The sequence below is a fragment of the Acomys minous genome, assembly GCF_964271855.1.
Source record: "Acomys minous genome assembly, chromosome: 5".
Classification (NCBI taxonomy): domain Eukaryota; kingdom Metazoa; phylum Chordata; class Mammalia; order Rodentia; family Muridae; genus Acomys; species Acomys minous.
In genome coordinates, this window is record NC_140494.1 from 88,836,925 (window position 1) to 88,850,288 (window position 13,364).

General features: G+C 40.4%; 1 protein-coding gene across 6 annotated transcripts in view; it reads right to left on the reverse strand.

Moving 5' to 3' along the window:
- Positions 1 to 10,771: 10,771 nt before the first annotated feature.
- The window catches only part of GLB1L3 (galactosidase beta 1 like 3), a 45,263-nt gene continuing 42,670 nt past the window's right edge, over positions 10,772 to 13,364 (reverse strand). For all 6 annotated transcript variants that reach the window (XR_014779675.1, XM_084784191.1, XM_084784189.1 and 3 more), the window contains 2 exons: positions 11,180 to 11,296; positions 10,772 to 11,044 (listed from right to left, as the gene is read on the reverse strand). Coding sequence is in view for 5 of the 6 variants with exons in the window: in XM_084784191.1 (XP_084640317.1) it covers positions 10,955 to 11,044; positions 11,180 to 11,296 (207 nt within the window). In the remaining variant the exon portion in view is untranslated. The remainder of the gene's footprint in view (positions 11,045 to 11,179; positions 11,297 to 13,364) is intronic.

A 13,364-nucleotide genomic window follows, 5' to 3' on the forward strand; every position in this document is an offset into this window, starting at 1 on the left:
AAGACCTGCAGGTAGCAGTGGCTATTAGTGAAGGGTAGCTGCCCAAGCCAAGGACGCACCCAGTGCCTGGACACTGAGGCAAGACCAGGACCAGCTGTTCCCGTTCAAAGAAAGTCAAGGAAGCCAGTAAGAGAGGAGAAGGGTGACGTCAAAAGGCAGGAAATGAGGTCAGAGGAAGGCAGAGGCCAGGCTAAGGAAGGCCTAAGAGTGGGGCCTTGAATCTCAGTGAAGTGGCAGTCTCTTCGAGTTTGGACATGACACTGATTATGATTTAGGAATCAGGCAGCTGTGTTTAAGAATCTTAGGAGCAGGAAAGACTAGGGGAAACTAGATAACAGACCATTGCAATGATCTGTGTGTTGCTGAACGTTCTGTTACTATCACAGAACATCTTGGATCAATAATTTATAAGACTGAACTCTAGTTCTCTGGAGAAGCCACATCCATATTCAAGAGCCATGGACTACCAGGCCCTTGACTGAGCGGAACAATGTGACTGTGGAGTCATGGGACGTTACACATGAAAAGTTATCTTAGGTTATACTTTACCAGCCATTTTTTTTTAATCAACTTGCCTGTCTGACATAATACCTTCTGACCATGAGTTCAGTGTAAGTTCAGGGAAACTGGTGTGATGCCTGTCAGTTGTCTAATCTCCATTAACCCAAAAACTAAGAAAGCAATGACATCACAGTCCTCGGCCTAAGTCCTTTGCAAAGCCCATCATAGCTCACCCACCTGATATGAACATCCCATCCTGAGAACTGATGCTGACTCAGAGGAGGAAGATGACAATGGTGCTGATGAGACACGCTGGACCACTGGAAATATTTGGACAGATAAAGGGATTTCTAAATCCATGCATTATTTGTGGGGTGGAAAACAAAGAGGACTCGAAAAAAAGGCTAACACATTAAGCTGGAGAAACTGTAGGAACTGCTTGAGACAGGAAGGCTATGAGGGGAGTAAATTTACTGCGGGGGGGGACATCAGGAACCAGGTTTTTACTTACAGAGTTTGAACTGTGTGTGAGAGACATACAAGTGATGCCAAAAATAAATATGAGTATTGTGTTACAAATAGAAGCCTGATGTTGAGAAAGAGTCTAGGATGAAGATACCAGTTAAGGGTTTTATAGGGTAAGACTTTGGATGAGATCACCAATGAACTAAGCACGACAGATAGAGAGGAGAAAGTGCAAACTCTGGTAACACCTAATGAGGACAGAAGAGGAACTCATGGGGCAGAACCAGCAGCCCCTGGAAAAATAGAGAAGTCAGAATGTGGGGTATGTTAAAGTTATTTTTACATACTGTGTTTGGTTCTCAATTTCTCTCCTAACCTGGCTAACACACAAATAATCGAGACTCTATTATATCATTTAAACAAGCTTCACCTGAATTGAGCAGTTATTACTCTATTCTTGACCACCTAAGCTAATTTGGCTTCCTCCCAAAATGCACCCCAGCAATGCTTGCAGTTTGTAGCTTTCATGTTCCGGGTCCCTCTTATCATCTGGGACCTCTCCTATGGCAGAATCCCCTGGCTGAATCCCCCACTTCCTCCTTTGGCAGGAAATCCATCCCTCTTCTCTCCCCTGCTCAGCCAATTGTCAAGGGACAATTAGGGAGCAGTGTGTATATAACATCGAGACAGGAGATTTTCCGAGCAAGGACTACAACCAGATATGAGGGGTACAGAAATGAGCATTTGAATTACACAATACCCTTATGCACATCAGCGACTGAATAAGGAATAAATAGTATCTAAATATGTAGGAAGTGCAGGCAATCAGCTTCTGAAAGTACAGATATGACAAAGATATTTGGCTGCTGGGACAGTCCCTCCAAATTTTTCCATAATGTTGGAGCATCATCTTTAGCCTTCTGGCTCAGAATATCTGATAGACATTTTTGTGAAACAGGAATTATAAAGGACTTGCCTACTTTGTCCTTGAAAAGCTTGGCAATCGACTTTTTTACTTAATCCATTTTGTCCAGTTTGGACAGTATTCTGTCTGTAATGGATACAGGATAGTTATTTTCTTGTTCAGTAGCTAGCTTGCCACATATGAAACCTTTGATGTTCTTTGAAATAGAACAGGGGTGCTGCCAGGAGCAAACCTGTCTCATTGTCAAAAATGATTTGAGGTAATAAAATCTTTAACTGTCATATTCTGTGGATCTCTGAGGTTTATGAAGACTATCTATCTATCTATCTATCTATCTATCTATCTATCTATCTATCTTATCTGAATTGTTTGCTTCTAGCTATTTTTATCTGTCAACCTAAAAACCATATTTTTATAATTAACTAAACTAGTATCCAGTATGATCATGAGTTTGATTGTCTAACTACTAATATATATTTGTTAATTATCCTAAACAGTTGGCAATAGCGGCTTTTAAAATGATTATAACATTTTTTAAAAATGATTATAACTTAACACTGTAGTTTTAAGAATTACATAGGTATAATACCTTATGTTGTAGCAAAATATAATCTTAAATCTGTTTAATATACAAACGTCTATACAACTGTAATATTTTTGGTTTATTAATGTTCCTTGGTCTAAAAATAGATTCAACAATCTACCTCTTTACTTATCATTCCTATAACCAACCCCTCTAAAACAATAACAAACAACTATCACCTATACAATGACCAAAAGCCATCCATCCCGCCATGGGAATGCGGAATAGTTTTTTAAATTCTTTTCTGTTGATTCAGGATGTAGTTTGGGAGGTGGGGGCAAGAAAACTGGAATATGATCCAGTCTGAAGAAATCTAGCTGTAATTTTTATTTGTCCAGTCTCTTAATGCTGAGAAAGTTCAGGGCTTAACTGGCGTCCTGACTGGAACAGTCTGTGATGCTGGATTGTCCTGGATGCAGACTTTTGAGGATACAGTTACTGAGGCCGTCTGTGAGGTTGGATCACATCTGCTACTTGTCTTGTCTTTTTTTTTTTTTTTTTTTTTTTTTTTTTTTTTGGTATCTGGTACCCTTGCTCTGCAAAATAGTAAACTTTCAAATGTATTATACATTTCTGTATTAATATATGTATGGGCTGTGCACTGAGCACAGTTCAGTTAAAGATAATTCTCTGTAAAGTAAAATTTTATCTATGCCATTTAAAATAATAGCATGATAAGTTTTGAGGATATTGCAGCCAAAGATTTATTGGCCATGCATAGTTCAAGTCCTGAATGGAGATATTTTTATGTCTCAGTCAGTCTTGGAGCTGTTCCCATGTGGAGGGATCAGCAAATTATGTTACCTGTCTTGTTTGCTCTTTTTTGTTTCTTTCCTTCTGTCTGTAGGCAAGATGAGGCTGTCAACTGCTTTTTTGGTATACGAGGGAACAATTGGGGAGCAGTGTCTATACAACATTGAGACAGGAAATTCTCAGAACAAGGATTACAACCAGATTGGGGGGGTGTGTATGCAGAAATCAGCATTTTAATTACACAAAAATCTTATACCTACAAGGGTGTCCTCAAAGTCATGAAGACAAAGTGTCCCCGGCGGAGGCAGTGATGAACTAGGGTGATGCAGCTGTTGAGAATGGACCAAGGTATGTGGAATGCATCAGATATTGGTGATCTGAACCAATCTATACTAATCTGAGATTCACAGTGAGCTCAAGTGTTGGGGGAGGTCTGATGTATTTTGATGCTCATTAATAAAAAAGCCGCCCCACCTGTACAGGGCAGATGAGATAGATGTGGCTAATGTTCCTGGGCTTGCGCAGCTCAGAATAAAAACATGTAAAGAGTTTGGGTATGTAATGTACTAGAAGAAAGGGCCTAGAAAGGGCCTAAGGTTGATGCTCAGTGCTACGCACACGTAACAAAAACAAAAGTGAACGAGGAACTTAAAATGATGTGACAGCATTGGTTGACAGACTAAAATCACCTAGTAAACAAGTTTCCAGGCACCACTGTGAGGGAGCTCCTTAATTTGTGTGGCCTCTGCGTGTGCCAGTAAGGGTTTGTCTTGGTTAGGGTAATTGAATTGGGAAGCTCCACTCCAAAAGCGGAAGGCACCACTCCTGTGACTAGGGTCCGAGACTGGGTAAAAAGGAGAAAGGGTCTGAGTGCAGCATTCGTCCCCCTCTGCTTCCTGACTGCAGATGTCATATGACCAGATACCTCAAGTTCCTACTCCCTTGACTTCACTGACGTGATGGATGGACTATGGCCATCCATCTGTAAGCCAGAACTCACCATTTCCCCTGCAAGTTGCTTTTGTGAGAGTATTTTATCACAGCAACAGGAAAGTAACAAAGGCAGGTGGCAAACACAGATGAATTGTTCGAGGGTCTACGCCAAAAAGGGGATCAAATAAATGCCATGGTAGGTGAGGTTGGAGAAGGAAAATGACTCTAGAACTCGGCCTTAGGTGGTTTCTCCTTATGGGGAAGAAGCAGACCGATCATGCATGCTGACCTTGCTCAGGAGACAATAAAAATCAGTGAGGGAGGACAGAGAACATGATTATACTTTTGAGAAGTTGAGTTGGAGGGACCTGGTTACCAACCAAAGGCAGGGACTTTCAAGGGAGTACACAGGAAGATTTAGGATATCACTGCATCTGAGTGATAGAGAGATGCTTAGGTTACTTGAAATGCACAATGTAACTTGGTCCCAGCTGGGAACTAGGCATGTCATTGGAAATTGTTGCTAATATGTGAACATTCACTTTCAAACAGAGGGGTGCATGGGAGCTAAAAAAAAAAGTGAAATACACAGGTTTATTGGGAGGCCAGGGTAAAATGAAACAATGGTTTTGGTTTTTATGAAAACTATTAATGCAATTCCCAGAACAACTATTATTAAGAGCATTCTCATAGGAAGCACATAGGAAAACAGATGGGCTGTTGTAGATTAATTATGAAATTTTCAATATAGGCTCATATCTGAACACTTGATCCCAAGCTAGTAGTACAATCTGAGAAGGTTTTGGGATCTTTAAGAAGGTACAGCCTTTCTGGAGAAAGTGAGTAACTGGGGGCAGGACTTGATGGTGGTTTGGTTTGCTTGGGTTGGGTGGGTTGGGCTGGGTTGATTTGCTTTGGTTTGGTTTGGTTTGGTTTGGTTTGGTTTAGTTTGAGGCAGGATCTCACTTCATAGTCCTAGCTGGTCTGGAACTTATTATGTAGACCAGACTGGACTTGAACTTACAGAAATATGTCTCTGCCTCTAGAATGCTGGAATTAAAGATGTCTGCCACCATACCCAGCAAGCCTTGGGGTTTTATGGCCCTACTTCTTGTTCGTGTCAGCCTTTTAAATATAGCTGCAGTGTGACCAGCCGGCCTCTTGCCTCTGCCATGACTTCCCTGCCTGCTGCCATGTCTTTCTTGCCATAATAGATTTTATCCATTTGCTATATGGATTGTCCCAATGCTCATTTCCCAGAGTGGTGATAATGGGAGAAGCTATGGCCTCTAAGACATAGGACCTAGTGGAATGTCCTTGGGTCTTTGGGGGAATATGTCATAGTAGGACCAACCTCAAGAGAAGGCTATTAAACCAGCCTGGAGCCGGGCATGGTGGCACATACGTTTAATCCCAGCACTTGGGAGGCAGAGGCAGGTGGATCACTGTGAGGGCAATGCCAGTCTGGTCTACAAAGTGAGTCCAGGTCAGCCAAGGCTAACACAGACAGACACTGTCTCGAAAAACAAAACAAAACAAAACAAAAAGCAAAAAAAAGTTAAAAAAAAAACAAAAACAAAACAAAACAAAAAAAACAGCCTGGCCTTTATCTTTGCTCCATTCTGGGATACAAGCCCACATCTACTGCTAGTATACTTTGGGCATTGACACCCATGCCAAAGGGTGGCTGCAGAGCCTAAGCTAAGGCTACATGAACCCCATGACTGCACTCTTAACAAACCCATTCTTAATAAAGCTAGCCACTCCCAACATTGCACAGTAGTGATAGAAATCCAAGTAATGCACTGTTCATGGTGCTGAGCAGAACCTCACAGACTAAGTTTCACTCTATTCATGAGACTTCAAGAAAGACTTTTTTGTTTTGTTCTGTTTTGTTTTGTTTTGTTTTGCTTTGCTTTGTTTTGTTTTGTTTTGTTTTTGAAACAGGGTTTCGAAAAAGATGAAGGCATTAGCCAGAGATCAAAAATGCCCTTATTTCAATGTCAGTGAAAAATAATTTCCTATAACTTTTAGTTTGTGAAACCTAAGCTGAAAAAAAGTTTATCAGAGAAACCCCTTATTCTGTTTCCAATAGATGTTTGCTCCTCAAAGACTTTAAAACTTAAGTAACTTCTGTAAAATATTCGATTAAAGTCTTTCTCCCTTGGGTTTTAGCCATAAGTCACTATGCATCTATTTTATATAAGGTGTGTGGACATGCAGAAACAAGGCTGTCCTGAAGGGTAGCGGAGTGTGGACTAGTGATGAGTTGGGAAAACTTCTTCTTCATTCTGTTATTGTCATGAGGGTTTTTTTCCATCTAGAATCAGGAACTAACTTGTTCATATGTTGTTCGCTTTTCTGAAGCAGGATCTTTCTATGTAGACATGGCTGGCCTAGGACTTGTGATTCCCCAGTCTCTTCCTCCTATGGACTAAATAGACTGGGTTGACAGGGATGAGCTACCAAATCTAGCAGGAAACTAATAAATAATAATAAAATAACAACTTAGGAAATAAAGTTATCGTGTGTTTGCAGCTGGCAAAGATCAAACATGGCTAAGGTCATAAGTGCTTAACGACTTACAAATGTAGGTGTTTTATTCAGAATCTTCAACTCCATAGTGCAAGTTTAAGGTAAATAATATGTATAGCATTCTTTCCTATCTTTCACTTTTTGATGTTTTGAATGTCACATAACAACTGATGCATGTTTTTAAAAAGCATACTGCCACCCTGTACTAATGACGCTTTCCAAACAGCAACTGATTTGCTTGAACTAAGGAAATAAGCACACAGTCTTACCTTGAGAGAAAAAGTGCCCTGTCTATGATTCCTGAGGAAGGTCGGTCTCATTCAATGGAAATGAAACATATTATAAACATGAAACTTTGGAGGTTCTGCCTTCAGAGAGGATCTTAAAACCTATTGCCACCCAACCACTATGCTTTTAGATTCAATATGTATGAAGACAATGTTTTAGGGGTAGACAAATAGAAACCACAAAGAAATAATATTTCATATCAACTAGGGGCTCAGTTGCAATCCAAAGTTAGGGATGATGGTATAATTCAGTGATACAGTGTGATCTGGTGCTTTGTACTCAGATGGTAGTTGCTTACCCCTCAAGATTCTTACTGTTCTGCTAGCAAATGCTCACGTATGCTAAGTGATGCTGTGTAACCTTGTCTCCAAATTATCCCTGATTGGCTAAATAACGTTGCCTACATACCTGGGTTGGACAGAAGAGAGGTAGGCAGAGCTGAGGTTTGCTGGCTTGGAGGACAGGAGGATCATGGGAGGGGAAGAGAGGACAAAGGAGGAAGACAGGAGAAGAGAAAAGAGAAAGCAGAGTCCTGGGTTAACATAAAGAAGAACCACACGGCGGGGAGGAGCTTGCTCTGAGGATCAGAAGCTGGAGAGAAACAGCCCGGATGGAAAGCATGTGCAAGTATTTATGAGCGTTTTGGATGGGATTTTATGATTACATCATCGTAAAGTTTTCAGACTAGACCATCCCAAAGACACAAAGAGTGATGTGTGGCTGCCAGAAAATGCTGAAAAGGGGGAAGTACTGAGTGACTGCAAAAGAACTAAGGGCTTCTTTTTGATGTGAGGAAATTATGCTAGACTCAGATGGTGCTTATGATAGGCAATGTTGACTCTCAGTACCAGCACGATCTAGAGTTACTAGAAGACAAACCTGTGAGCGTGTCCATAAGGAAATTTCTAGACTGGAATAACTAGCATAGGAAAACACCTCCTGATTGTGGGTGACACTATTTAGTGGGCTGGGATCCTGGACTGAATAAAAACAAGAGAGCAAACTGATAAGCAACCTTTAATCTCTCTCCTTCCCAAATAGGGATGCAACTTAGCCAGCTACCTCTTGCTTCTGCCGCCATGTGGGGTGCATCAGGATGGCTGTTATCTTCAAACCCTGAGGCAAAATAAATGCTTCCTTTCTTAACTTTCTTTGCTCACGTATTTTGTCACAACACTGAGAAGAATAACTAGCAAGTGGTACTTCTTTTAAAGCTTTGTTGACAGATTGTACTAAAACTACTGACTTACAATTTTCAAAGGGATTTATACTTCATAAACACATGCATATTAATCATATGACAGTTTTAAAAGTCATATAATTTGTTTCTCAATGTAAAACATCTCTATTCTTATTTCCTCTTACGGAGCTGGAAATACTTATATATTTTTTACTACATTTCTTAGGATATTAAGTATAAAATCTTTTTGTCAGCAATTAAATTTTCTTCACCATTAGCAACACTTCCCTGTAATTTATGTTTGTCCCTCAAAGGCCCATACACTTGGATCTCGACCCTCAGTGTGGTAAAGCAGTAGAAACTTCATGGTACATAGAGGAGCTGGGGTGTGTAAAGATTATTAGGTCATGAGGGGTGCTGCTTTCAGAAAGGACTGATCCCATTCTCAGAGGACCCTAGTGATTTTTCTTGATGTGAATTGCTGTTTCAACAGCAAGCCTGGCTCCTGAACTCCTCTTGCTTCATGAGTCAGGCATGACCGGGCTTCTCTCTCCTGACTCCCACCACACCATCAGATATGTCAGGCAGATACTCATTCCATGCTCTTGAATTTCCAGAAGCCTGAGGTAGAGAAGCCTATTTGCTTTATGATGTACCTAACTCAGGAATTTAATTATAGAGGTAAAAGAAAGTGAAAGGCACCGAGGACAAATCTACTGTTTTGTGCTAATGATTCAACAAGCTGACTTGGTTAGACTCTGCATGGTAGTTTGGAGAATCAGTGCTGGATTCTACTCTGAGTTCACTGAAGGATGCTGCAGCTTAAAAAATGAACATATAAATTGGACCTAATATTTAATATCACCACTCAGTGTTTAGATGCCACTAGATCATCTTCATAGCTATTGGGATAAATGCCCTGAAAAGAAAGCACTACTGTCTTTACCTATTTGCTGTAGTTGGCTGGTTTTGAAGTTTCAAATCTAGCTTGAAATAGTAATGGGACATAACCATACAAGAGGGAACATGTCCACATACGGAACCATGCTAATGTTGAAGAGGGAAAATGTCACTGATTGTCACCAGACTGAAGAGCTGAATCTTACATGTAGCAAATGAAGTGCTTTAGTTTCCTCTGTGCCCTGAGATCACATAAAATATCAGATCATCCAAAACTCAATGGGATTTTATCAATATGCAAATGGCCCTGTAACATCTGAATTGCATATTTGTAACTGTCCAGAGCAAATGCATTATTTGAAGTTCTTCTTTCATACTACTTATACTTTAAAGGAGAAAAGGTCAAAGAAAAAATGTAGTGTTTGAGAAGAAAACGTGACCGGTAAAGTATGAAACTCAAGAAGCAAGCTCTTGAGAGCTGGGATTTGGTTACATGTGCATGAGGTTCCAGCTGTTACGAATGATGTCCATCTCCCTCCCCTATGCTACTCTACTGTGTTTTTATAAATGACTGCAAACCTATGATGCTAGCATCTTGGATAATAACAGCTGCTGCTGTTTTCTGACTACCCACAGACTGCTTCTTACTTAAAAGACAAGACTGGGGACTAGACAGGGCTCTGCCAGTAAAAGTGTGCACTGTGTTGGGTGGCTCAAAGTACTTGCAGCTACAGCTCCAGTGGAATCCAGCATCCCTGGTTTCCAGGGATGTTTATACTCACATGTACAACACACACACACACACACACACACACACACACACACACACACTTATTGAAAAAAAATAATTTTAAACAGAAAAGACAATTTAATCAGTGTCATTTTCTGTATTTTAATTTTTACTGAAACCAAGTAATAATTTGATAATCTAAATTGGTACATGTAAAAGGAAATGGTTTCTTTCTTCCTTGGACATCTGACTTGACTACTTACTACATTGCGTGAGGCCTACGGGCACTATAACAACCAAAAAAAAGAAGGTCTTTTAAAGGGTTGGTGGTTGGAAGTTGGGCCAGTATATTATTTATATGAGGGAATGTGTTTGGCTTCAAATGGTGTGATTTGAGAAGATTTGTTGGATTATTCATGGATGTGTAATAATCTTACTGATGCCTGTGCACTTTAAGTAAGAGGCTCCACTAATCCCAGGAAACCAAGAAGGAATAAGCTAAACAGGGCACAGTACCAGACTTTGCTGTTACATATACCCAAACCAAACCAAATTGATGTTTGATCTTTGATTAGATGTCACCCAAGAGATCACTTTGAAGACAAACAGGACAGAAAAATGCCTAAAGACATTAATCACTGATCTATGTTACCTCCTCCTCCAACACTTTCTCTCTCTCTCTCTCTCTCTCTCTCTCTCTCTCTCTCTCTCTCACACACACACACACACATACACACACACACACACACACACACACACACACACACACACACACACACACACAACCATGCATTTACAAGTGACTATTTCAATACTCTTTTGCAAGGGATGGCCAGCATGCTTAGTCTCCCCTAATTTAAGTTAATTCTTTTCCTCCTGACTGAGCATGAGAAAGCAGAAGTTAAATTTGTTTTCATTTTGTTCCTTTCTAAAGGCGCATCTGGACAGAGAGAATCTATTAAGAATTAAGCATTTGACTACATAAATTTGTTTATTAAATATTTGGAGGATTACAGACTAAAATAGTAATTAAATGGATAATATGGAGTATGTAACCATTTCTCTGGGTATTTAGGTTATTATCATATTTTTCTGTAGGTAATATTATGTTCTGTATTCTTAGTGGTAAATATCTTGAGTATCCTGCGATTTATGCAACACTTAAGAATTTTCTTTGCAGCATTTTTGCAGCTGGGGTTTGTTTGTGGTCTGGATGTAAAAACCCTTCTTTATCTTCTCAAACACGATGACCTGGAAGGAAAAAAAAACTCGGGGGGTAAGAATAGTCAAGCTACTTGCACACGGTGAAGAAAACACTGGAACTTGAGAGTGAAGACCCATCTAGGAGTTTTGGAGACCTCATCAAGGCAGGGTTAGGTAACTCACGTCATTGTTATCTGGATGAAGCCAGGGACCAGGGACGTACAGCGTTCTCTGAGGCCCGATGCTATGGTATCTGCCAAGGTTTCGTCCATTGATGAACACAAACCCATAACTCCAGTTCTGAAAAAAAATGTGGGTTTGAGAGATAGGGATATAAAGAGAAAGCAAAGTACTGTGGCTTGAGAGAAAGAATAAGGTACCAGAGGTACTGAGAATGAAAGCCACTTCAAATGGAAAGCATCTGGAACTCCTTTCCCACAGTCTGAGACCAAGAAAGAAGACCATGGGGCCAGCCCTTGCCTGGAGATGCTGCTGTGGTCCTGCCGATGACGTCCATGTTATACTTTTTAAGCAGGGATTTTCATTTCCAAAATAAGTGCTGCTGACAATGATGGGCAAAGCTACACATATTCTTTTTGGGTTTTATTATCCTTTTATGTTTGTCTACTTATTTTATTTGTATGGGTATAAATGTTTTGCCTAAGTGTATATATGTGCACCTCACATGCCTGGTTCTAGATGAGGGTAGAAGAAGGCATTAGATCCCCTGACACGGACGTTAAACAGTTGTGAGCTGCCATACGGGTGCTGAGAACGGAATCCAGGTCCTCTGAAGGAGCAGCCAGTGCTTGTAACAGCTAAGCCATCTCTCCAGGCTGAACATAATCTTCTATAATCTACTGGAACTACACCAAATAGCCACAGAGAACAATATTTAGGACAAGAAAACAAAGAACCAAGGAGACTCCCTGGTTATTTTTTTCCCACTGGAGATATTTTACTCAAGGAGAGCTGCTGAGAACCTATATAGAGCCTTCCTTAGCCTCACAAAGGGTAAAATATATAGCTGGCAAGGAAGCTCATCAAATAATGTACACTCTGGGCTGGGATTCTGAGGGACTATACCATAGGAAATAATGAAATAAAAATAGATTATTCACTAAAGCCTTAATATGCTACCAGCTAAGTTACAAAGTCACCCTTAGGAGCAAATTTCTATTTGATTCCAATGTTGTGCTTATCGCAAAGCCTTCACAAAACCATCTAAAGGAACCGAACGCTGGTTTATTGAGCTAGGGATAAACAGGATAATCACAGCTTTGGTAAACCCAAGAGGCCACTAATGAATGTTCTTAGATAGGGACTACCAGACATAAAGTAGTCATTTAATTTAAATGCATATAAAAATATTAAGTAGTCATTCCCTGAGATCATATACATATGGTAACATATGGACCAAGCAGGTTATATTTGTGTATTTATGAGTATATATACATATATACTCAACAATTAAAGGAAAATAGGTCATGAACTTGAGAGAAAACATGGGGAATATATGGGAGGGGATGGAGGGAGGAAAATGAAAGATGAAAGTATGAAATCATACAATCGTTTAGAGTATTATTTTAAAAAGCTAAGGCTGCTGGTGTTCACACAGATGGCCTTCCCCTTTAAAAAGGGCGGTGGCTCCTTGGAATATACCCAGAAAATGCTCTACCACACAACAGGGACATATGCTCAACCATGTTCATAGCTGCCTTATTCATAATAGCCAGAACATGGAAACAGCCTAAGTGTCCCTCAGTAGAAGAATGGATAAAGAAACTGTAGTACATTTACACTATGGAATACTATTCAGCTATTAAAAACAAGAAATTCCCGAAATTTGTGGACTAATGGATTGAACTAGAAATTATCATAATGAGTGAGTTCGCCCAGAAGCAAAAAGAGACAAATGGTATATACTCACTTATATTGAGACACTAGCCCAAGGGGCATGTCCCATGAAAGACTTTACTTACCAGGAAAGTGGGTCAGAGGGGAGGACATCCTATTGGGACTTTAGGTGAGAGAAGGATGGGAGAATGGGGAAATAGAAGGATCCAGAGGGTCCTGGAAACCTACAAGAAGAACATTATGACGGGAGGATCTGGGTCTTGGGGTCCTGCTCAAACTAAGGCACCAGCCAAGGACAATACTGGCAGTAAACTTTAAACCCCTACCCAGACCTAGCCAATTGACAGGACATTCTCCACCGTTGAGTGGAGAGTGAGGTCTGACTTTCATACCAACGCTGGTGCCCCATTTCTGACCACGTCCCCTTGATGGGGAGGGCTGGTGGCACTCAGAGGAAGGATAACAGGTCACCAAGAAGAGACTTGATACTCTATGAGCATATACAGGGGGA